The 26,055-nt window shown below is 43.7% G+C and overlaps 1 protein-coding gene across 1 annotated transcript in view; it reads left to right on the top strand.

Annotated features, from left to right (window-relative positions):
• Positions 1-26,055, top strand: part of AFF3 (AF4/FMR2 family member 3) — a 429,746-nt gene that overhangs the window by 296,167 nt on the left and 107,524 nt on the right. Inside the window, exon 10 of the mRNA XM_044919020.1 lies at positions 21,985-22,036. Within this exon, the coding sequence (XP_044774955.1) occupies positions 21,985-22,036 (52 nt within the window). The remainder of the gene's footprint in view (positions 1-21,984; positions 22,037-26,055) is intronic.

Raw genomic sequence — 26,055 nt, 5'->3', positions numbered from 1 at the left:
TTCCCCAATAATCCTTTAAAGTTGAGGAGATGTGTATTATTCATTCTCAGTTTACAGTCAGAAATGGAGGCCTAAAAAGACCCAATAATTTACTCAGGTCCATTAAGCTAGTAAGTGACAGAGTTAGAGGTCAAAAATTAACTGCAAATCCAGCACGTTTTCCAATACAGTAGTCACCCATTTCCTATCTCACTAACCTGAGGGGTTAAAAGCTTTATTTAGGGGCACCTGCGTGGCTCAGTAGGTTAAGCATCTGCCTTCGGCTCAGGTCATAATCTCAGGGTCCTGGGATCGAGCCCCGAGTCAGGCTCCCTGCTCCATGGGGCATCTGCTTCTCCCTCTCCCTCTGTGCACTCTTTCTCTTTCTCTCTCTCTCTCTCAAATAAATCTTTAAAAAAAAAAAAAAAAGATGTATTTTAATTGACATATTGCACATTTGAAGGTCATTGAGTAGGTATGGACGCATGCCCACTACTGGCCCAGACATGGAACTTTTCTTACCAGTTCCCGAAGCAGCGCTGGCAACATTCAGCCACTTTCCAGAATAAATCTTAACAGCTATGCTAAAGAATACCCCAAATTCATAAAGGAAATGTTGACCCAGCCATGTGAAACAATAGAATGGAGCAGGGGAGGCAGCAAACAATTTATGAGTATTGGTCGCAAAAATGACCCAAGATGTGGGATCGGTTAAAAGAGCTACACTCTTGTGGGTAAATGAAAGGGAGGTGCAAGGCTTTCCTAGATAAATTCCATAATTATGAGATTACAGTGTATCATATAACCAAATGACAGCTTTTAATGATGTTTTTATTCCTGGCAGCGCAAAAGCTTTTGTACCATATCGTTTCTCAGAGAGAACCACAGTTCTGAGAGAGCATTTTCTTTTCCCCTTTATAGAGAAGGAAACTGACAGTATTACCGGCAGGTCACCGAGCAAGTAAAGAACACTAGGAAGCAAAGCCAGGACCTCGTCCACTCCCACTCAGAGCACCTGGGCTCCCGTGTAGCTAACTGCTCACGGCTCACACCAGCTATGCCCCGGCTTTACACGGCCATCGGATCAGGGAGTCAAGGGTCACCAGATGGGTCTTCCCTCAGTCAGAATTTGGCCTGAGTCCATAAAATCCTTTGAAAATCTAAAGCACCCATCTCTACTTTCTGGTCTGGAGAGTTCTGAAAAGTACTGGGAAGTGAAAAATCTGTATTTACACAGTGAAAAAGGCTGCTTTTTTATGGGATCCCTTGACATTGGAAATAATGATGCAGCAGGAAATGGAAGAGGTGTTTTGAGTGCTTTTCTTACTTACCAACTTAAGAGTATAAATAAGGTACCAAAAATCACTGGCTTTCGAGTTCATTCTTTTATTAAAAAAATAAATTAACAACTTTATTTTTCAGTAATAAGGGAAAACCAGAACGAAGTAGGTGGTATCACGGGACAAAGAGTCACTTCAGGGAGCCATTCCCCTATTATTGAGGAACCAGCGATAAACGTAAGGTCTACAAATTACAGGATCCAGGAGGCAATGTCTCTTCTCTCATGCCCACCAACTCTGTAATTTTTCTTTGGTTGAAATCACCTTGACTTCTATAAAAAGTATAAGTGCTTTTCTTTAATAGAAAAGATTTACAATTACTGTAAATGATGATACTAGATAAGAAATCCTAGTGGCATATCAACTGTTTCCATATGAAAATTAGGTTTGGGCATATCCCGTGTTTGCAATATCTGGGGGATAGAAAGAAGGGTTATTTCCAAGAATCTGACTGAAATATACACAGAGAAAAATAAGATTTTTCTTGGGCGCCTGGGTGGCTCAGTTGGTTAAGCGACTGCCTTCAGTTCAGGTCGTGATCCCAGGGTCCTGGGATCGAGTCCCGCATCGGGCTCCCCGCTCTGCAGGGAGCCTGCTTCTCCCTCTCCCACTCCCCCTGCTTGTGTTCCCTCTCTTGCTGTGTCTCTCTCTGTCAAATAAATAAATAAAATCTTTAAAAAAAAAATAAGATTTTTCTTGCAGAATCCCATTTAAAGTTCCCCATTCTGGGTAGTAATGTTAACGTTACTACCAGTTAATACTGACTTGAGTTGCAGTCAATAATGGACTTCGTGTCCATCTGTTTTTGATCCCCCTTCTCCACTTACTCCGTCACCCACTTCTTTTCTCTGTAACCTCATCGCGGCCTGTTCATTTCCATTTGGTTCAGTTGGGGAATCTGTTAATTTGTTAGGTTCCTGCTCTGTCCCGGGTCCCGCACTGGAAATAACAAAATAAACATGGGACAGTGGCATGGCCTCAGCTCATAAGAGGTTCACCCTTCACGGGGTGAAGCTGAGACATAAGGAAGGCATTTCAGTGGAAGGTGACAGCAACTGTGATGGAGGTGTGCATCCAGACAGGCTGAGTCCCCCGCAGCTGCCAGAACAGCTCCAGCCCCAAGAAGCTGAGCCAGCTGCGGGCTTTCACGCTGAGTCTCTGCCCGCTGCATTTAACCTGACCTGATAACCTGACTCTCCAGAGCACACAAGAGTGTCAAGCATCGTCTGGGTCCCAGAAGTCCGGAGGAGGGGAGAGAACTACTGGCACCCAGCCAAGAAAACGGATCCTTGATGGGGTTCAGAGAAGAGGGGACACCAGGGAAGGTGGGTCATCTGGTGGACTTCCTAGAGGAGCAGTTCTGGGGATGGACCCTCAAAGATGTGTGCGATTCAAATTGCAGCGGAAGGAGGCCCGGCATTGCAGGAGAGGACAGAGCACACAGCACCGTGGGGTTTGGTCCTGCTCCCTCTTCTCCCCTCCCAGGAAACTCCTTGGAGGTCTTCATCAGCCAGTCTTCCTCCTGCCACCTCGTATCCCAGGCCACAGACACCACCTCCAACCTCCATAGCTTGGTAACCTCTTCCCAACTGTTGCTGCTGTGGATAAGATAGAAGAGTAGGAATAAGAACAGTGCTGCTTCAGAAGGGGCCAGGAGCAAGGGACAAGCAGAATTCTCTGTCCTGTCTCCCTGGCTCCAGGGGCCACCCCGCAGATGGAAAATGTCAGCAACGGCCAGAACCGGATTTAGCAGCTAGGACTTTTCTCTGCCTTGGGACTCAGTGCTGCAGGGGAAAGGGCTAACAGTGGGGTTTGGCAGGAGGAGGGCTCAGCCCAGAGGAGGAGGTGGGGGCCCAGCCAGAAGGCCACACCCTCCCTGGGCTCCAGCAAAGCCCTGACCTTGCCACTCTGGCAGGCTCAGCCGCCAGCCCCGGAGGCTGGCGACCAGTCACTGCTTCCAGAAGCTCCACCAAGAAGGGCGAGAAGGCTACTCAGCAGGGTCCTTGACACCTTCCATACTTTAGATCACATTAGTTAATTACGTGAACTTAGTCCTTCCCTGGGCCCTAATCACTAGTTAAATATCCTCCTGAAACAAGACCACCCCCAGAATGAATGTCTACCTTCTCGCCAACAGTGCTCCTACTGGGGGAACTTTTCCCTTAGGTTCATTTTTCTCCTGATCCAGTCACACGCTCGCAGGCTCTGCACGGCTTGTCCCACGTCCCATGGCCTCTCACTGATCGCAGGGTGGCCACTCGCTTTGTCACCGCTGTCTCCTTGCAGGAGGGAAAAGTGGCCGATGACACTTAACCGAGGCCCCTGCTCTCCTGCACAGCTTTTCGTCTGAAGAAAGAGTTGGGGTGTCCCCACTGACACCAGTGGTCTCTAAACCACCGGTCTCGGTTATCACCAAAGCCTCTTCACCTCTAAAATCCCTCTTAAGAGGATTTTCCTGGCACACGAGGTCCCTTATGGTCTGAGTCTTCGGACTGTGGTCATGAGTGAAGCCTTCCTTTGGGGAAGGCAGCTCAGAGAAAGCAGGGAAATGCCCCAGCTTGGACACCAGCTGGGGACAAGGGCACAGGAACATCAGCAACACTGGGTGCTCCAAAATAACACTCCCAAACTGCAGGCCACAGAAGGTCAGCAGGTACATGCATTTTGGGCAGAGCTTTATTATGGTGTCTGGATTTTTCATGAAAATAATCTGGGTACAGATGCATTGAAAGATCCTATACAGAGCTCTTGGTGCACAAATAAGACCAAATTTCCCCCAGAACCTCTGGCTCAGCATGGGAGAAGTTAGCAGTGATGGGGCACAGCCTGGTGTGGAGACCAGCCTTGGTGATCAGGCAACCTGAGAATTTTCTGGAGCTGGGAGTGTGTTGCAGGTGGGAAGTGAGGAAATCCTGGTCAAGATTGTTTTGGTAAAGAAAAAGAAAAGGCAGGGAGGGAGCCTCTGACAGGGCTAAAAACTACCCGCTTGGCCTCAGCTTCCTAAGGGACTGGGCCTCTGGACCCCAAACAACAGCAAAGCAAAGTTAGGGGGAGTCCCTGTAATACATATTCCTTACATACCATTGTCACTGCCTTTTGTGCCCCACACCGAGATGTTCAGACAGAATGCGCCCCATATGCCTGACACCACATCCACACTGCCATCTTCGTCCTTCCCCATATGGCTCCTCCTGGCCTTCTCCATCAGGAAACTAAAAGAAAGAAAGTCCAGGGGCACCTGGGTGGCTCAGTCGGTTAAGCGTCTGCCTTCGGCTCAGTCAGGATCTCAGGGTCCTGGGATCCAGCCCCACAACGGGCTCCCTGCTGAGTGGGGAGTCTGCTTCTTCCTCTCCCTCTGCCCCTCGCCCTGCTCGTGCACGTGCTCACTCTCTCTCCCTCTCTCTCAAATAAATAAATAAAATCATAAAAAAAAAAAACTCCACCATGCCTGCATAGAAACTCTTCAAAACACAAATTTAATATTTTTTTAAAAGATTTTATTTATTTATTTGATTGAGAAAGAGCACAAGCAGGGGGAGGGACAAGCAGACTCCCTGCTGAGCGGGGAGCTCGACGAGGGCATGATCCCACCACCCTGAGATCACAACCTGAGTCAAAATCAAGAGTGGGATGCTCAACCGCCTGAGCCACTCAACCGCCCCTAATCTTTATTATTATTATTGTTACTGTTATTATTATTATTATTACCTTGTATTAGGATACCTTTAACCAAAATATATTTGTCAAAAGCCAGATCTTTACTGGGAAAAGATCTGGATGAAAAGTTAGCGTACACTACCCCTTCATTTCCTGCAGGAATTCTAGCAGCAGCACATGGCCATTAGCCTCGCACCTTTTATTTCACAAACAGCTACACGGTTGGCCAAGGCCCAGGGTGTCTCCAGGTTCCGTCAGAGCCCTTTCAGTTGTAGCTTTGATTCTGTAGTAGACAAATTTGCCCAGCCACTTTTTGTTGTTGAAGTTAATAGGCAATAAGCTTTAAAAAAGTGTGGTTATTATAAATTCAATTACCTCTTAAAGTAAATTTTTATGTAACTTATTTTGAGCTCATTATTTTTCAGCCCGCTAAAGGCATATTTTAAATGTATTTCATTCCACTTGTAGTCATGGATCAAGTTCTTCTGTGCAGTGTTATAGCTCTTGTCTCTTATTAAGGAGGGGCATGTGCTTAGGACTTTTCATTAAGTAAATACTTGTGTGCCCCTGGCACTGGGGACACAGAAAGGAGTGAGGCTGGCATTTCCTTCAAGGAGCCCACGAGTCAGGTAGATGATGGACTCTGAAGACAGATAATTACACCATAGAGTGGAAAATGTGCTAATAGACAAGTGTACAGAAGGGGGTAATTAATTAAGGTCACTGAGCATCAAGACGATGTGCCCTTTGGGGTGGCATTTGAAGGGTGAATAATAGATGAAAGCAGGGAACAGAAAGAAGGGCATTTCAGGCAGGAGGAGAGGTCAAGGCTGAAGGTCAGACAAGTGGAACTCTACATAGTTTGCACTGTTCCAGTATTTCATCCAAGGGCTAGGACAGGGTAGCAACAGCAAAGAGCTGAGGCCAGGCCATGAAGGGCCTTGTGGGCCTTAACAAGCAGCAGGGACTATGAATTTCGATTATAGGTGGACTGCAGCAAGATGGGCAGCAGAACCTGGAGAAAAACTTGAGGCAGGTAGTTGCTAAGCTATTACAGGGGAACCAGAAGTGTGAATTAAAGCAGTATTGTGAGGAATGGAGGAAGATGGGTTCAAGAGAAGACTTAAGAATTGAACATACACCTCTAGGAGTTTTATTGTCTGTAAAGAGGAAAGGGAGGAAGTCAGCAACCATGTGCAGATGGCCAGGTGGATAGCAGTGCCACAGACTTGGGCACACAACTCAGCAGTGCATGTTGGATTTTAGGTGGGGAGATGAGGGGTTCTGGTTTTAGGCCAGTCAAGGTGGAGGCACATTCAAGTGGAGATTCATTTATTTTCTTCGCAAACATTTGTTGTGTGGTTATTCGATGCCAAGCATTTTGCTAGACACTAAAGATGCCCAGTAGAATAAATGTGGTCTCTGGCCTCAAGGAGGCCAGAGTGCCGAAATGCCAGGGTGCACTTGGGCCTGTAGAATTGGCTCTTGGAGGATGAGGTCATAGATGTCATCCTCAGGAATTGATGAGGAGGTGAGAAGGGGGAGGAGAGAAGAGAACTGAGGACAGGATCCAAGGGTAACATCAGCTTCTGAAAAGTGGCAAAAGGGATAGATTCATCAAAGGAAATGGGAAGGCAAAGATAAAGAGAACCTTAAGGATCAGAGAAGCTGGGCAAGGAACATTTTAAGGAAGGAGTGTTACATGAATGTCACATAAATCAATGTGAACAAATAAGACAAAGAATCAAAGGTGTCTGTTTCATTTGGCAATTGAATATCTCTGATAGCCTTAGCGTATGCATATGAATATGCAGACATCTGTCATTTAGAAAGAATCCTGTTCTTGCTGATCAGAGTCTGAATGCTTTGTTGGGACTCTCTTTGGCCAGATTTTAATCACTTTGCACAGATAATGACAAGCCTTTGATTTATGTCTATAGCTACCATTGGCAACACATTGTGACTCTGCCCCTTGGCTCTATCTATAGAGTGTCAGAAGGACTACTCAGTCTAGTACTTTTTATGTGATTAAGAAGTAGTTGAGGGGCATCTGGGTGGTGCAGTCAGTTGAGCGCCCGACTCTTGGTTTCGGCTCAGGTCATGATCTCAGAATCGTGAGATGGAGCCCTACATTGGGCTCCATGCTCAGAGTAGAGTCTGCTTGACATTCTCTCTCCCTCTCCTTCTGGCCCTCCCCCCATGCTCTCTCTCTTTCTCTCAAATAAATAAATGAATCTTTAGAAAAAGAGAAATAGTTGACTGGTGTTGGATTGTAACCCAGTACAGAAAGTAAATATGCAAGTGTCCATATGGATATAAATAAGTGATTGAATAAACAAATAAACAGGGTGAATAGGTGAATTTCTTGTACAGAATAATACCAAATAATTTCTGTGGATACTGTCCCTCAAGGAGGTGGAATCCCTGTCCCTTAAGCATGAGTTTTACTTAGTGACTTCCATATGCGGTCTGGAAAAGGAGATTAAAGAGTAACTTTACAGTAGATAAACCTCACAAACACAACTTCAGCCAAGTGATTAAGCTTAGCATCATAAGTGATAAAGTCATGTTGATAACAGGCACCCTTGATACGATGAAATAAGAATGACACTTTACCTCTGGGGTCTTCCTCCCAGAACCCCAATCTCATCATGAGAAAAACATCAAACAATCCAAACTGTGGGACATTCTACAAAGTACATGGCCAGCGCTCCTCAAAATGATCAGGGTCATCAAAAACAAGGCAAGACTGAGAAATTGTCATAGCCAAGAAGAAGAACCTTAAGGAGACATGACAACTGAATGTCATGTCTGTTTATCCCAGATGGGATCCTGGGACAGAAAAAGAACATGCTGCATGAGAAAGGATGTATGAACCTTGGAAGAGGGAGAGGGTGCACCTAAAATGGTAGAGGTTTCCAAAAACAAGGTGCACCTTCTTTGCAGTGTTGTCTAGTGTTGGTCCTGAGCTCAACTGATTTTCTACCATTGTAATGAAAAACTATGAACCAGGACTCCTGACCCATCTAAAATTGGAAACTCAGGAAATCTGCATGGGGTCCTGTCTCTCTCTATCTCTACTCCTGTCTTCTGTCAATGAACAGACCCACTTAGGCAGGATTTACACCATGACCTCTAGGATAGTAACTGCATTTATCATGATTATTACCAGTTCTTTTATTATTTATTTATTTCTTTGAGAGAGAACGCAGAGCGAGCAACAGAGAACACAAGTGGTGGGGCAGGGGCAGAGGGTGAGGGAGAAGTAGGTTCCCCACTGAGCAGGGAGCCCAATTCGGGGCTCTATCCCAGGACCCTGGGATCATGACCTGAGCCAAAGGCAGATGCTTAACCAACTGAGCCACCCAGGCGCCAACTGGTTATTTTCTTAAGCAGTAAGTAGAACAAACACTACTCTGCAGTCACATTCTGTTTCAAAAATATGCACTACCACTTAAAATTTTTCACATGAATTATTTTCTTTGCACTTGAGATTTCTTTCTGCCACCTGAAAGTCAAAGAGATGAATCTGCAGAAAGCTGGATAGGCAGCAACTTCCTTCTGCAGTTCTACTCATCTTGACTTAATCCCAAAATATACCTGATCTAAAACCATGAGGAAATGCTGAAACTTTTTTGTGGAGTGACCTTGACTGATGCCTGTGACCCTGTTTCCAGGCCAGTGAATGGAACCCTCCTCTGCAATAGATATGGCGGGGCTTAATGTGCATGAGTTGTTTGATCCATTCTGTATCACCACGAGCGGAACAACTCCCGAAAGGATGTAATTGGTGGATAGAGATGCATGTTGAATGGGTAATTGTTTCCCATTGCAAAAACCAGCTGTGCATACCTGAAAATGAGTATAGAACATTTAATATATTTGGCCTAATTTTCAACCCTATTCACTTAAAAAAAAAAGTAGTGAATTAATCCTGGTATATATGAGATTTTTTTTAATTGAGATTATCTGCTTTATATATTCAGACCACCTGAATTAGTTTTATAATGAAAAATTCTGGAAGTATCAGAGATAATATGTGAAGCACTACAAAAGTAACATTAAGCTGTATTTATGAAAATGCCTTAGTTTGAGTATCATATACAAACCTCCCGATTTAATGAATATCTAATAGGATGCTTTTTCTCTAATATGGGACATGGATGTCCTCTTCTCTTCTTTGCATTTAAATGGTCAGTTTGTTGTGTTTGTGGCAAAGAGGATTAGTGGCTTTAGTATAAAAGCCTGCAGCTTAGTCACAGGTAGCCAGAAGTCCTGAGGGCCATACATCCCAGGAAACTGGACAACTTGAGATGGGGGTTTGGCTGGATCTCTGCAGTATCCAGTTCTGGCTTGGTCCCCTCCACAATCACAGAAGCCAGAATGGTCATCTAGGTCCACAGAGCACAGGGCAAGGCTGTTAAAATTTGGTGATGAATCTCAAATGACCTGTGGGTATCCTAAACAAAGAGGCAGTTGGACAGGAAGGGAGCAACGTAATGAACAAGATGGAGAACTGTTGGAACTCTTGACTTCCAACATAGGACAGGTGTTTCTCCTGCTGCAGCTAATCCTGAGAAAGCCTAGATAGTGGATTGTGTCCCTCACATGACTCTGTACATTCGGAAGGATGTCAGAGAACTTACAGTAGACAGAGAAGAGAACTACAGAGATGTTTCAAAGCCTGGAGAATAAGACCTGTGAGGAAAAATAAAAGGGGCCAGCATTGTCTGACAAAGACAGAAGATGGTTATTTGTGCTGCTACTTTTTATATCTTTGCTGGGTTTACTTATCGGCCTTTCCCTCCAAAAAGCAGTAAGCCACTTGAAGGCAAAAACCTTTTCAACTTTATATCACTAGCAACTGTTCTTTGGAGATTGTCAATAAATTAAGAAGTTTATGTTTGCTGTTAGAAGTGAAATGGTCTTAAATTATAGCATGCCGATTGTTAGAAGATGGAGTGGGTAAAATAACACCAATAATAATATTGAATATTTATTGAGTGAGTCCTGTGTAACAGGTACTATACAAATGTTTCATGCATTTTCTCCATATAATTCCCACAATATTCCTGGGAGGTAAACATTCTTATTTTCCTGTTTTAAAGATGAGGAAACTGAGACAGAGCAATGCTGGATTTTTTGCACAAGAACACACAGCTAGTATGTGGCAGAGCCAGGATGTACATCAATAAATCAGGCCTTCTGACTCCAGAGCTCATGCTCTTAATTACTGTACATGTAAGTCAGAGTTCAATCTGGGAAAGAGAAACGACTCTCGGTATTTTAAGTAGAAAGGCACTAACCGTAGGGCATAACCCATCCGGAGGGCTAGGGAAGCTACAAGCATGGAGCCACCAGGAAATCAGTAAAGCCAGAATTACAGAAAACTGCTAACAATAATCTCAGAAGTCTGCAGCACCTACAGTGTTACAGAAGGATGCCTGGAGGCCACCGGCAGACAGCACATCTGCCTTCTGTGGAAGCTTATACACCTGCTTTCATTGCCCTGGGAGCAATAATGGCTCCCATTACTCTTTGACCTCCCAAACCCTATTCAGTGCCTCTCACTGGTGACATCTAGCAAAACCATACAGGCAGGGAGTGCAGTTCCCAGGCCTCTAGCCTCTGTGGTACAGGGTAGTGCTTTAAAAGGGAGCTGAGATGTCAACTGTGCTATTTCGTCTTGAAGAAAGTTTCGGGACTTCCCCAGAGAATGTAAAAGGCAAGATAACCTATAACCTTCTGTATTTCCTCCCAGGGGCTGTGGAACAGAAAACAATCTCAGGTGCCCCCGCACTGTCCATGGTTTCTGAAAACCACCATTGAAGAATTCTAAAACACTAACAATACTTCCTTAACTCATTAGTAATGATGGGTTTGTGCCTTATCCTGGGTATAACACACCTCTCCCTTGGAAGCATTCTTACTCAAATGGAAGGTGAGGGAAAAGTGGAGCCAGATGAGTTAACAAGCAGTCCTCTCTAGTGCTTTAATTCTGTGCAAAATTAGGTAAGATGGGAAGAATTCTGTCCTGTGGATTGGAGATGGCTTTAATGAGAAGGAGATCATTCACTTGAAATTGAGGCAGTGGTTTTTAACCCTGGCTGAGCAGTAAATTCATCTGGGCTGCCTGTCAAAATACCGATGCCCATGCCCAACCTAAGACCAATTAAATCAGATTCTCTGGGGATGAGGCCCATGAGCCAGTATTTTTTTCTTTCCCATTTATCTATTTCACTCATCTTCCTCACCAATCTACCTCTGGCCACCACCAGTTTATTCTCCGAATATAAGTCTGTTTTTTTGTTTGTCTCTTTTTTCTTCATTTGTTTGTTTTGTTTCTTAAATTTCACATATGAGTGAAATCATGTGGTATTTGTCTTTCTCTGTCTGACTTATTTCATTGGTATTATACCCTTTAGATCCATCCATGTTGTGACAAATGGCAAGATACTCTTTTTATGGCTGAGTAATATTCCACTGTGTATATACACCACATCTTCTTTATCCATTCATCTGTTGATAGACACTTAGGTTGCTTCCATTATCTTGGCTATTGTATATAATGCCGCAATAAACATAGGGGTGCTGTATCTTTTTGAATTAGTGTTTTCATTTTCTTTGGGCAGATAGCCAGTAGTGAAGTTACTAGATCATATGCTAATTCTATTTTTAATTTTTTGAGTAACCTCCATACTGTTTTCCACAGTTGCTGCACCAATTTGCATTCCCACCAACAGTACATGAGGGTTCCTTTTTCTCTACATCCTTGCCAACACTTATTATTTCTTGTGTTTTTTTGATTCTAGCCATTCTGACAAGTATAAAGTGATATCTCATTTTGGTTTTGATTTGCATTTCCCTGATGATTAGTGATGTTGAGTATCTTTTCATGCGTCTGGTGGCCCTTTGTGTGTCTTCTTTGAAAAAATGTCTATTCAGGTCTTCTGCCCATTTTTTAATTAGATTATTTGTATTTTGTTGCTGAGTTGTAAAAGTTCTTTATATATTTTGGATATTAACTCCTTATCAGATAGGTCATTTACAAATATCTTCTCCCATTCAGTAGGTTGCCTTGTCATTGTGTTGATGGTTTCCCTCACTGTGCAAAATGAACCAATATTTTTTAAAGCACCTAAGATAATGCTAACCCCATTGCTGAGAAGCCCCTATAAGGCTTTGCAATTTCCAGTGTGCTTTTACCTTTATTGGCTCATTTGAATCAACTATCATCCCATTTTTTTTTTAATTTTATTTATTTATTTAAGAGAGAGAGAGTGAGTGAGAGAGAGAGAGCATGAGCTGGGGGTGGTGAGGGGCAGAGGGAGAGGGAGAAGCAGAATCCCCGCTGAACAGGGAGCCCAATGTGGGGCTTGATCTCAGAACCCCGGGATTATGACCTGAGCCACAGACAGATGCTTAACTGACTGAGCCACCCAGGCACCCCTATCACCCATTTTATTAACGGGTAAACTAAAACTTCAGAGTTTAGGTCCAGAACTGTTGAAGGCATGCAGCTCTTCTGACTCTTTGTCCAGTTCTGTGTTATATAGGGGTTCCCAAACTTTGCTGTAAATCAAAATCACCTGGGAGGCTTTTAAAACCATGGATCCCCAGATCATACCCCTGTTACATCAGAATATGGGGGGTGGGGTGGGAGCTAGGCATCAGTATTTTTCAAAGATCCCAAGTGATACCAATGTGCAGTAAAGTTTAGAAACCACTGCATTATGCCATTCGCAGGCAACATGTAAAGTTGGTGTAGCTTAAAGGGCATGCATTTGCTAATTAGAAGGTTGTGCTTGGTTCTCTTTTCTAATCCTAACAATTTATCAGTTCAAATACATCTCTCAATTAGGGACTCTTTCGGCAATTAACTTATTAATAACAACAGCCACAAAAATGCAAAAACTGGTATCATGAACCAAAGAACAAATCTTAACCTAGTGGATGCCTGACCCTTTTAGGTTCAGTGCATTCTTACTGTCAAAATTATCAATTAAATAAGCCAACCATTAGTTAACAAACAGAATAGGCAACCAGCTTACTAATTTATTGACAACCAATTAATATCCAACATCACAAACATGAGCCATATATGTACATATCTCATATCCCCTCTGGTTAGGTATAAATTCCCCTTCAGAGAGAATTAAGTAAAGAAATGCCCATCATCGGATCCATGCAGCCGAGAAAACTTTATGTTCCCAGTCAGGGTCCTTGGACCTCTCTTCTGGTGTCTGCTTGGAAAAGGATCTTATTCTTTCACAAGCCGTACTTGAATTTGCTCAGAAACTGAATCCTCTAATAGCGAGAACATCAAGTTCAGGAACTACTTTTCTAGAAGTCCTTGTAACAAACAAGGATAGGAATTTTCAAACTGTCTTTGAGCAGAAAGCATTCCCTATCGAAGTGCTATTTCTAAAGCTTTGGATGTTTTTTGATAGAAATGACAGAGTACCTACAGCCTTCTTCTCCTATACTGCTTTCCGGAGGAAGCAATTTTAAAGTCTAATGTGTTCAGAGAATGCTCCTTTATAACAGTGGACTGCACTGCCCTAAATGGAAAAGATGGAGCATTTTCATATTTTCATGGTCACACGAACTCTGTGTGGCACTCACATCCTTCTGGGTGCTTTCCCTCCATGGGATGTTCAAGGAAAACGGGCCCAGCATTCCATTTGGAGAGTTCCCTCTGGGCCATTCAGCATCCCTAGGTAGAATTGCAATTCCAAGTGAAAAAAACAACCAGCACACTTTTAAAAATACACAACTTCAAAAAAAAAAAAAAAAACAGCTTTTGTGAGTTGTGTCTTTACTATATGCAAGAGAAGCGGGTAAGAGAGAAGTCAGAGCAACAAGTGTACAGAGTTCCCTTGCCCAGTCAGCCTCTGACAGGTGTATTTGCAAGGCAGCCCACTGTTCTGCTTTCAAACTAGGCCGTGGCTCCTAAACACGTTGCACTGAGCATAGCCCTCTTGTGGGCCACCTGCAGCTCGGTGCAGGTTTCTGCCTTCCAGCTCTTGTGTGAAGCCAGCTTCCATGTACATTGTGGAGTGTCATGCCATGTGTAATTAGCTTCATCAGAATTAGAAGCAAAGATGGGTCATTAAAACATTTAACTGGCACAAAATGGGCCTCTGGGATCCCAGTCTCCGTGAAGGATAGTCAGTGGGGGTACGCGTTTGCAGTGATGCTGACCAAAGCCTTCCCTTTCTCCTCCCTCAGCTCCTGCACACACTAAGTTAGTGGGATCTTTGCTGTCACAGACTTGTTCAATGTACCCTGTTAAAAGCAGGAGGTGTTAGAGAAGATTGACATCTGAAAGAAGCAAATGGGGGGCTGAAGGCTGAGTGGAGATGGGAAAAACACAAAACCTCCAGGAGATTTGAACACCCCTCACCTTCTACAAAAAGTATGAGCCTGCATTGTCCAATATAGGAGCCACTAGCCAGCCACATGTGGCCAGTGAGCATTTGAAATGTGTATATTATCATGTTGAATGATATGTTGGCGTAAGCAAAACATACTACTAAAGTTGGTTTTACTTGTTTCTTTTTACCTTTTTTAACATGGCTTTTAGAACTTTTTAATTACCTTTTAGGCCCACATTATACTTCTGTTGGACGGCTTGAATAATGGCTACTAACGCTTTTAGCTCAAGCAGCTGAGAATGATCTTGAAAAGGGACACACTAAATATTTAATATCATCCACTAGCATATGAATTACTCACAGCCTAACGAATTACCTCAAAACTTAGTGGCTTCAAACAGCATTTATTACTCTATAGTTTCTGTCCGTCAGGAATCTGAGCATGGCTCACCTGGGTCCTCTGGCTAAGGGTCTCTCACAAGGCAGCAAGGTGTGGGTGGGTTGTAGTCATCTCAAGCCTTACCTGGGGAGAGACCCACTTGCAAGCTCACTCGTGTGGTTGTTGGCAAGATTCAGTTCCTCCTGGGTGGCTGGGCTGAGGACCTTACTTCCTCCTTGGCTGTTGGCAGAGGTCCCCCGCCCCCCCCAGTTCCCTGCCACGGGAATTTCTCCATATGACAGCTCACAACATGGCAGCCTTTTTCCATCCAAGCAGGCTGGCAAGACGAGTATAAGAGTATGCATGCCAGCAAGCAGAGGTCACCTAAACTGGCAAATAACATCCTATCACTTTTGCCCTCCTCTGTTTACTAGAAGCCAGTCACTAGGTGCAGCCACACTCGGGAGGGGAGTACACAAGGACATAAATACCAGGAGGGGGGTTCGCTGGGAGCATCTTAGAAGCTGCCTGCCACAGCCAGATAATTAGAGTCCAGTTAACATAATATTTGTCCACCACTATAGTTGTTCTTTAATGTCATGTACTTACCCTGATGGATCTAATGCTCTGTATTTATGTTTGCTTATTAATGCATAAAGAAATTCTGAAATAATATAGAAGAAGCTACAGACAGGGGTGACTTTGGGGGATGAGAGTAGGAAGTAAGAGGGTAGAAAGAAGGCCAGGAGGGAGACATTTCATTGTATACCTTATGCTATTTGGGGAGTTCTGAACTATGTGTATGTATTACTTCAAAAAAACCACCATGAGAGTAAGGGAAATAAACTACCTCCATTCCCGAGCACTCTGTGCTTGGCTGTCAACCTTCCTCTGTGGGGCAGGATAGAGGTCCCTGACATCATCTGCCTCCTCTAGGACTTTGAAGCCCTTCAGGTACTCCCTCCTCCTTGCAGCTTTTCCCGAGCCGCCTGGTCTCCAGAACTCATCCACCCCACACTCTAGTACCACTGACTATATTTTTTTTAAATTAGTGTTGGTTTTCAGTTTCCTTTGATTTCCATTTATTCTATATTAATGTAATAGATACGGGTCCTATTGGGAAAGGCAGTTGCTCGATTGAGATTTCAAAGGCACACATTCATCTCATATCTCACCAGGGTTTAGCAGGTCTTCTAAATGAGACTGGTGTTTTGCGAGTCTTAAATGGTAGGAAATGAGATGCTGGCCCCCAGGGAAGACAGGCCTGTGTAGAAGGTAGCAGGTGCACTCAGCTTGTAAGTGGGAAAAAATGACCATTGGAACTTACTGGCCCTAAGAGAAAATAAGGTCATAAACAGAAGAGCTACAGTGCACCTTCATCCTCCACCACAGGATGAACGTGGCAGAATCAGATTATTTGTCGATTTCACTGACAACCGGAACAGTCCCCGGAGGAGGACGTCCAGGAAGGAGATACGTGTGAGCAAACACCATCTCCCTATGAACCACCATTGTTTCAAAAGATGGATAGGAAAACATCAGAGCTGAAAACTCGTAGGTCATCTAGACCACCCCCTTTGTCTTACTCCTGATTTCTCTATTTGCTTCCAGACTAAGTTACTTCATTTGTGCTTTGGATGCACTAAATCACCAACCCCCAGTGCGAGCCTATCCTAGCCTTCCTGGCTCCCGGTTGACTGAAGTGGCAGGAGCTAAATTCTTCTGAACAAATGCAGAGAGGAAAGTACTTACCTGTTTGTGAAAATAAGCCCAGGCAGATGGTAGCAATGACCCTGACAGAGCAGTGGACTTCAGACAGAATGAAAGCTGGTTTATAACTTCCTTCCCATGTTCTGAGCAGTAGAAATGATGGCTTGGGGAGTACCTGCAGAGGGGTGCACTTGCATAACGAGTAGGCTATCGCGCACAGCTAATTGCTAGAATAGATATTTGCATATATGAATATGTTTAATGGGGAGTCATAAACATTTGTCTTTGGCTTTAAATCTCAAATAGGTGTAGACAGTCGTAGCACCAGCTATAGAAGCAAATCTGAAAATCAAACAGCCCAATTAAAAGTCAGATTTTTTAAAAGCCATTAAGATCAAGCAAAATGAAATGAACCCTAAAGGGCTAAAGGATTCAGATCTGTTAAGGACCCCAAATGGCAAGTAATTCCGGGGAAATCCTATTAATTAAAAACCACTGCTCTGTGAAATGACTGCCATTACATTTGCAGGTAGTTAATGTGCCCGTTTGCAATACCTGTGAAGAAATAGGGGAGCATGAGAGGCAGTTGGCCATCTGCTAAGGAGAGGCTACTGTTTATGCTCCCTGAGAAGTGGTGTACCTCAGAAATGTAAGGACTGGCAACAACAGAAGTGTATCTATTGCCCAATTAAAAAATACCACCCGTGGGAAAGTTACGGTCATCAGATATTAGAGTCGTAAGGGCTTTATTCGTCCCCTTCCCGAGCTCTCCCGCAGATACCTCCAGATGAGGTGGCTGGGTTCTGTGACAGTTGTGTGTGCCAGAGCTTCACAGTTCGGAGGCATTTTTTAAACGGCCGAGTGGCAGTGCTGATCTGAATGTAGTATGTGAGGGACCCGGCCCTGGGACAGTGCGCCCGCCCCCACCCCCCCCATTACCATGTGACTGCAGGAGTAGTGGTAGCCGAGAGGTGTCAGGGCTCCTGCTGGTGGGGGGCCGTGCTGCCGTTCATCCTTCACTACCTGAGGTAGTCCTCGGCAGACCTCACAGGGACCTGTCTGTGCCTGCTTCGCTCGTCAGAGCTCGGAAGCCTCGTCGCGCCCTCCCCTGGAAGCCGTCCACACCAGGCCGCCTCCGTGCGTGAGAGCGTGGGACCTGCAGCCCATGCCTCAAAACCTTGTGACCTTTGCCCCAGGTGCTCCCCCGGGCGAGTGATAACAAGCCTGGGACGATAATTTTAAAAAACTGCTGTCTAACGCAGTTCCCCAGGGAAAGATAGGTAGAATCTTAATCACCTAATTGCATGTTTAAAAATCCTGCCTGTGTCCTTTCACGTCTCAGTTCTTGGTTACCTGGCTCGGATTCCGCGGGTAAGTCACCATGGGGCCCGACCTGGGAGTGCTTCTGACAGCAGTGACGGCACGTCAGGTGTTCCGGGCACAGAGTCCAGGTTTCTTGGCACCTCTGGCTGCACCTCTGCTCTCTGGCCTTACTTCAGAAAGTCCCATTTTATTGTCTATTTTATTTCAACATCCCTGTTGTCATCACTCAGTGGGTCCTGCTAGGGGCCTCCTGGCCCTCGGGGCAGATCTCCTTGTGCACTGAGGCTGACGGGCATGCGTTGTGTCCACTGTAGCAGTAAGCCCCGTCCTATCGAACAACCATGGCAGCAGTTATAACCTAAAATACATTACCCCGTCCGTAACCTCTAGAAAATCTCATCTTTTCTTTTCAGGATGTCCAGAAAGCAGAGCAAAGGGCTTAGATTTAAGGCATTCTTATAGAAAGAGCTTTTCTCCCAAACTGTTTACCCATGCAAATTCCTTACATGCTCTAAGGCATTACCCTCAGAGATAAAAAAAAAAAAAAAAAGGAATATTAATAAAAACGAACATTTATTGAATGCTTGTTCTGTGCCAGGTTCTGTGCTAAGCACTTTCCAATGATTGTGTAATGATTTCTCTGGAAAACCCGTGGAGGCAGGTATCGGGTCACTCAGCTAGTTGAATGGTAGCGCTAGGATTCATCCTGGGCAGCCCGTCTGCACAGTCCGTGCCCGGAGCACCTCGGCCTGCCTGCTGCTGCAGTAGCGCCCACCTTGGAGGAGTTGCATGGGATTGAGCAAGGTAACGTGTAGAAAGTGCTTTCAGCCGGCCTGGCATGAACATCCATTCAGTGCTGAGCGCTGCTACCAATCAGCAGTTCAGGCACCTGGGGGGGCTCCGAGGGGCTGAGAAGGGGAAGGGCTAAGGGCACGTGAGAGGGAGTGGCTCTGGCTGGGTGGGCATCACTGGCTGGAGGAAGGCCCGGTGGTGCTCAGATGCAGGGGTGTAGGGCTAGGGCAGCCAGCACAATCCCGAAGCACAGGCCCTGTGCTGATGTACAGATGACCCATCCCAAACTCTGCCTCCAGCCCTTTGGAGCATCGGAGACTTTGTCTTCCTTTTTTCACAAATGGAGTTGGAGATACCCACCTCTGCCCGTGGGCCTCACCAACTCTTAATTGGGATTTTCTTTTACTTTTGGTTTAAACCTTTGTTTTTTGTTCATGCCAATCTATTCCTTTCGGAAATAGATGATAAAATGTTCTCAAATGGGTAGGATTGGAGTTGGGGGCACAATGGCCACAGTGCCCTCTGTGTGTTTGCGTGGAGCTAACCCCAGCCTCTGGTCTACCTGCCACCCTCCACACACTGACGTTTCTTAGGATCTTGTGGGATTACTGCATTTTTCTTCTCCAACCATGCTTTGTTGTTCAGCTGTAACCTCAGATATCCACTCTGGCTCCTCCCCCTCAAGTCGGTTAGGCCAGGCTTCAAGAACGCAGTGAATGTCGAGTCGCGCGGGTTCCGCCGTGACCATCAGAATAAAGCACAAGGGCTGGACTGTGTTCCCGGATGGCCTTGAGCATCCGTTCCCTTGGTGCGTGACTGCTGGCGATTGGGCGCAGAGAGGCGGTGACAGTCCCAGGGCTGCTGTGGGATGTGTATGAACTGGACTTAGTGTTTCAGTGCCATTTCCTCCCATTTCAAGATTCGGAAGTTTAATGGGATTTATAACTTCTCGGGAAGTCTCTCCTGAATACGAGGTATTCTTACATTTGATTCTTAGTTTTTTTAGATTTCAGCCGGAAACACAATAAATTCATTTTTTTTTAAATATAAAAAATTCACAAAGCAAGGTGGACCCTCTGACTGCTTTTCTTCTAGAGATGATAGCAAATACAGAAATGACAAAGCCGAGGCCCAGAGGTGTGACTCACCCAGGATCAGGGGATGTGAGAGACAGTATGAAATTCAAACAAACACCCAGTGATGTTTACACACTTAGCACATGCTTCAAATAAACCAAAATAAGCTGTATTTCCCACCTTAAAAGAGAACCTCATACACTGTTCTTACTGTTGTGGTTCCTTTTAGTGTTGCCAGCCTCATGTGGTAACTGGGTCACATGGCTGGGTTGCAGCCAAGCTGAGATCCCTTGCTTTGGGGCATGTTGGGGTTTCTTGCTCGGGTGACAGTGGCCTTCAAGTCTGTGCATGCTGTCGCCCGTATAAAGATGAAACTTCCCAGTCACCCTTAACGTGACCTCTGTACAACAACAAAGGGGTTGTTAACGAGGATTGTGTGTGTACCTCCCCCCTCCTTCCTCCCACCCACTGACAGGACCACCCACACTTGGAACACCCAGTGCTTGCAGGGCAGTCCTCGAGATGAAACCAAATCGCAGCTTGCAGTTTACCCCTAAAGAGAGAGTGAGGGGTGGAGGCAAGATACGGTCCTGCTTCTCTGGGCTTTTTCATCAGAAAGGCATTTGTGCCTTTTGGTAGGAGAATAGGCTTGGGGAAGGCGCCCCAGCCCAGCCAACAAACTGGTATTGTATCCTGTGCCGTCACTGTGCTAGTCACTAGGGACTCAAGGACAAAGAAAACACAGTCCCCTTCCCAGAATGTTCTTCCCAAACAATACTGTAATAAATCACCACCATGTCTCTTCTCTTTGAAGCTAAGGGTAGGAGTTTGTGAGGTCAAAGGGAACGGATGACACGCCCAACAGAAACAAAGGGCAGTTGGGGATATATCTCTGCAGTCTTCGCTGGTGCTTTCTTGGTTTGCCTGTGGTTGAAATACTAAAAGAGTGATACTTCTCCATACTGGTAGACTAGCCATCGCCTGTGAGGAAACAGATCTGGTGTCCTAATGGTTACAGCTTACATGGTACACCAGAAATTGCTTAGAAATATCTCAGCTGTGCTCTCTACGACAAATACAAGAGTCTTTCTACTTTACGAAAGAGGGGGCGACTTTATTCCCTAGACTCATGGAATCTAAAGCAGGACTGGACCGTAGAGATTGCCCAGCATAACCTGTCGTTTTACAACTCAGGCAATGGGACCAGGGGTGAGGGCGTTAAGTGATATTCTCCAAACAAATGCCCAGTTGGGGCAAAACTGGGTCCATATGCTGCCCTGGCAAGTCTTTACCCCAAGTTCACCCCAAAAATCACTGAAATTACTTATAAAAATATTCAGAGGAATATACTGATGATGGGCCTATAATTGGCTTTTAAAGAAACCAGGCACATTTTAGGGGACAGTCTTTGGAAGGTGACTTCAAGGAGGTCTTTCAAGCACATGGGCTCAGTGGTCTTCAGACTGGTTCCTGGAGCACCCGGGGTCCATCGGAAATGGACTCTTCCCCACCCCACCCCCACAGAGCAGCTCTGCCTGCATTCATTTGCATTACAGAGTATCCTTCTGAGTGAGATTTCTTTTGAAATGAATTAACCTGAAAACTATTACCCTATAAACAATTCAGCAGTGCTACTGAGAATACAATTTTATCATCATCAGAAATAAGAGGGCTTGAATTTCTGTTTGTATGTTTTTACTTTGGACTCTTATGGACCCAAAAGTATCCTTCCCCACTGCCTCCACCATGGCAAACCTGACAGAGCCAACAGGCACTTGGGAGTTGCCTTCACAGAGTCTTTTCGGAAAGTTCTCTCCCATTTGGTCTTCCTCATCCAGCAGAGTTTTCAGGCAGATGTCTTCTCCAGATCTTTGACTGGTGGAGACCTAAGCAGCTACCGCTCACAGCTCCAGTTTATTGTGTTATTGCTGTCGGCAGAGTTCTGCCTGCTCTCTGATTGTTTACCATGAATAATCATGGAGACATAGCACAGCGCTGTCACATGCCGAACACTGAACAAGTAAATGGAATTCAAACTGCGAGCAAAAGCTCCTATTTGATTCTGTTGGTTTACAACCTCATATTCTTGAAGCAACCCATCTGATCCTATGAAGGACTGTTGTGAGGGTTAATTTTCATTATGGGGCAGTTTGTTATTTCCTAAGTACATCAGAAGAAAAGACTGAAAAGGAAAGGGTTTCTTTTGGGTTTTGTTGTTTTGTTTTGTTTTTTTGTAATTAATCAGGAAATAAAATATACTTATTATTGAAACATTGCTGTAATAGAGAGAGTTTGGTGCTGAATTATTTTGAATTTGCTAAGTATCTGTACCTCTTTGTTCCTTTTTTCAGAATGCTAGAAGATGACCTTAAGCTAAGTAGTGATGAAGAGGAGAATGAGCAGGTAAGATTTCATTTTATGTTTCTGTCTTTGAATGTGACAGAGCGCCACTGACCCAGTGGGCTGTCCTGGGAGTTGACTGAGTCATACACATTCAAAATTGTGGTATTCTAAGATGCTGGGTGCCCTCTGGTAATTATGAGCTTCCATGCCATGGGGCCAGTCCACTAAAGTATCTTGGGCTTAATTTCCCTTTTAAAACTGTGATGCTGTGATTTTTGTGTCATTGAAACCAACAATGGGAACTGACAAGCCGACTAACATCAGACTTCAATACAAAATCGACCATTTTTTTGTTTTCTATTTCTTTTCTTTTTTTTTTTTTCTTTTTGGCAAAGCTCACTGGTCTTCTAGAGATCAAGCATGTGACCTAAGCTTGTCAGCATGTAACAGGCAAGCTGTAACATTAAATATTGAGAAGTCTTATACAGATATTATTAACATTGAGAAGAAGCAAATGTAGAGGTGAAACTTAAATGATGAATAAAAAATAATCATGCTCTGAATAGGCTGTTTGTCTTAGATGATAAATGTGCTTAAAGTGTTCTCCCCTGGTGTTGATTTACAAGCTCAAGACATCAGTCAGGGGTTTATAAATACTTTTCTGATCAGTCAAAGTGGAAAAATATCCACATAACATTCATCACTTTCAACTTCTGCATTGCAGGAAATGTTTGTATTTTAAAGCAAGTTTGAAAACACAAAAGATAGATTTTCCTCTACTTCAGTTTCCTTTTTCTTATTATCTGTGTGGAATTTTTCAAGTTTGGACAAATGTGGTAGGTATAAAGACAATCCAGAGAGGTTTTTCCAGATGTTATTTTTACATGCAATAGGAGACAGTATGCGGTTGATTTGGAATTGTGAATTTTATACAAAGGTGTCATGGAGTGCTATACAGGCGATTCAGCTGTCTAGCCAGCAAACGCATATAATGTACAAAGTGTGCAGAGGTGAAATAAAAGTCAAAGGAACATTTCCAGGAAGAGCATCTAAGCAGAATATGGCTGTGAGGTCACAGAGGAGTTTATTCACCTTGAAGAAGGTGAGGCACCAAAGAAGGGCCTGGATGTGAAATAGAACTCGCATTGAAACTAGAGTAGCAGCCAAGTGAAGAAAGGTTAACTGAGCAAGGAAAGCTGCTCAGGCTTCGGGTTTTGTAGAGACTGATGACTTTGTTTCTAGGTGTGCACACTAGGACAGTCAGATATCCATAACACAGCAATCTTGGCAGAGCTGAGAATGACTTCACTCCTAATTTTGGTTCCTCATCTATGTGACTATCAGCTAATCATGTCTTCATGTATTTCCCAATGAGAGGTTCAGATATGTACATTGTGGATTAAGTCATATCAGATGTGTAAATTGTGTATCCTTTATATTAGAAAAGGGATTCACAGAGTATTGCATTCAGCAAGCTTTCTTAATTTGGAAGGAATTTTCCAGAGTTATTTCCAGGAAATATTTCCACTGAAAACTCAATTTTAAAAAAAAATTAGTTATCAAGGATGTACTAGACACATTCTCTAAGGCAGTAAGAACTTTAAGTTGAATCATTTTGCTTTATTAGCTACTGCTTTCTAATCTGTGACCATGGATAATATTGTATTGAGAATATATGGGTTAGATCCTTTATTCTTACATTTGGTCCCTCTGTGTGTACACCTTTCCATCGTTTGCAATGAGAGCAGCTGACAGAATGAATGATTTTTATACAGTGGTATAATTAAGACTCCAGACGGTGGTTTGTATATAGTAGTTTAAGTGATTGCTCTAACACTAATTATATTAAGTTATCCTGCTTTGGCCTATAATTATAGCCTGGCCTAATCACAAAATCATAATTTCCATGCTTTTAAAAAAGACTAATGATATGGTATTTTTTCCCTCCAAGACCAAAATATGATTGTGCCCCTGAAGAGTAGAGCTTATGCGCACGCACAGACACACACACATACACAGACACACACACACACACACACACACTGCATTTTTCTGTCATTGGGAGATAATTAAACGTTTCACATAAATGATTTTGCCAGATACCATCAGAGTTTTTCCCTTAACCCAAAATCTTTCAAAATGTATTGTACATTTCCCTGCCTCAATAAACAGAGAATACTAAACTCCTTACCCTTCTCCTACATGACATCTGGCTGTCCTTGTGAATATTGGTCACTTGCTGTGACAAAAAGATATCCACAAGAGCTTCAAGTTGCTGTGCCTGTTTGCCCTTCCTCAAGTTGCCTCAGACTCACATGCATTTGAACACTGTCTAATGCTTCCTTTATCCTCATTGTCTTTGCGCTCTCAAGGATGAAGAGACAGGCTAGTTTAGTGAGTAAGCACAGGCTCAGCAGCCAAGCTCCCTGGGTTCAAATCCCTGCTCTGCTGGTGACTCAGTAGCTTTGCAGCCCTGCCCAAGTCCCCGAGGTGTTCTCTGCTCCAGGGTCACCATTTGTAAAATGGGAATTAATGTTAGATCCCCAAAGCCTGCCACTTCCTTGGAACTTGGGCTCACCTGTTATCTTCATGTCACTGGAACCAATGGGCTTTTGGTTTTTTTGCTTTTTAGTCAACTTATAACTGAATATACCATACATAGAGAAAAGTACACATAACCTACGAATACAGTGTGATGAATATTCGTAAACCGCACACACACACCCATGTAATAATCAGCACCCAGATCAAGATATAGACATGGCTAGCCTCTCAGGTCTCCCACGTCCCCATCCAGTCACCGCCCTCCAGAAGAATAACCACTCTCCTGTTTTTCTAACACCATAGAGTAATTTTGCTTGTTTTTGAACTTTATATCAATGGAATCATACAGTGTGTGCTCTTGTTTCTGGCTTCTTTCACTCAATGTTATGTCTGTGAGACTCATCCATGTTGCATGTAATTGAAGTATGTTCATTTTCATTGCTCAGTCGTATTTCCTCATGTGCATATACCTTAATTTACTTACCCATTCTACTCCCGTTGGGCACAAAGGTATTGGGGGGCTATTAGAATAGTACTGTCATTGACATTCTTGTACAGGTCTTCTGGTGAGCATATGGGAACATTTCTATTAGGTCTATGACAAGGAGTAGAAATCAGGGCCGAGGGGTATATGCATGTTCGAGTAGCTCATCTCAAACCTTTATCCAAAGCAGTTTCACCAACTGACACTCCCATCAGGAGTGTAAGAGAATCGTAGTTGCTCACATCCTCACGTTTGTCTTTTTATGGTAGTGAGCAATATTGTTCTGAAGGTTCCTTTTTTTTGTATTGTCTTTGTCTGGTTTTAAAAGAAGGGCATTACTGGCTTATAAAATGACTTGAGAAATGTTCCCTGCACTTGTTTTTTCTTGAAGAGATTATATAAAGTTAATGTTAATTTTTCTTTAAACACCTGTCAGATTTCTCCAGTGAAACCATATGGGTCTGGAGATTTTTAACACAAATTCTATTGTCTGAATAGTTATTTCACATGGGGTAGGTTATGTCAGTATGTGCTCTTTAAGTAACTGGTTTATCATGTTATTTAAGTTGTCATATTTATATATAGAAAGTTCTATTCTTTTATTGTTCCTTTAATGTCTGGATCGATGGTGATATCCCATTTCATCTTGAGACTGATCTTATTTTTGTCTTTGTCATCTTGCTAGAGGTTTTTCAATTTCATTGTTTTTTAAAAAAAAAAAACAAGTTTTTTTTTCATTGATATCCTCTATCAACTTTTCTGTTTTTGATTTTATTGATTTAACTTTATTATTTCCCTCCTTCTGTTGCTTTGGGTTCATTTTGCTCTTCTTTTTCTGGATTCTTCAGGGACCTTAGATTACTGATTTGAGGTTTGTCTTCTTTTATAATATAAGCATCTACATTTTCCTTTCAGCATGCTGTAGCTGCATCCCACAAATTTTGACACGTTGTATTTTCATTGTCCCTCAGTTCGGTGAGACTTCCCCTTTGATGCATGGATTATTTAGAAGTGGGTTGGGTTTCATTTCCAAATGTTTGGAGATTTCCTG

Source organism: Neomonachus schauinslandi, chromosome 10 (assembly GCF_002201575.2).
Source record: "Neomonachus schauinslandi chromosome 10, ASM220157v2, whole genome shotgun sequence".
NCBI classification, from domain to species: domain Eukaryota; kingdom Metazoa; phylum Chordata; class Mammalia; order Carnivora; family Phocidae; genus Neomonachus; species Neomonachus schauinslandi.
This window is presented reverse-complemented; position numbering and strand designations above follow the sequence as displayed.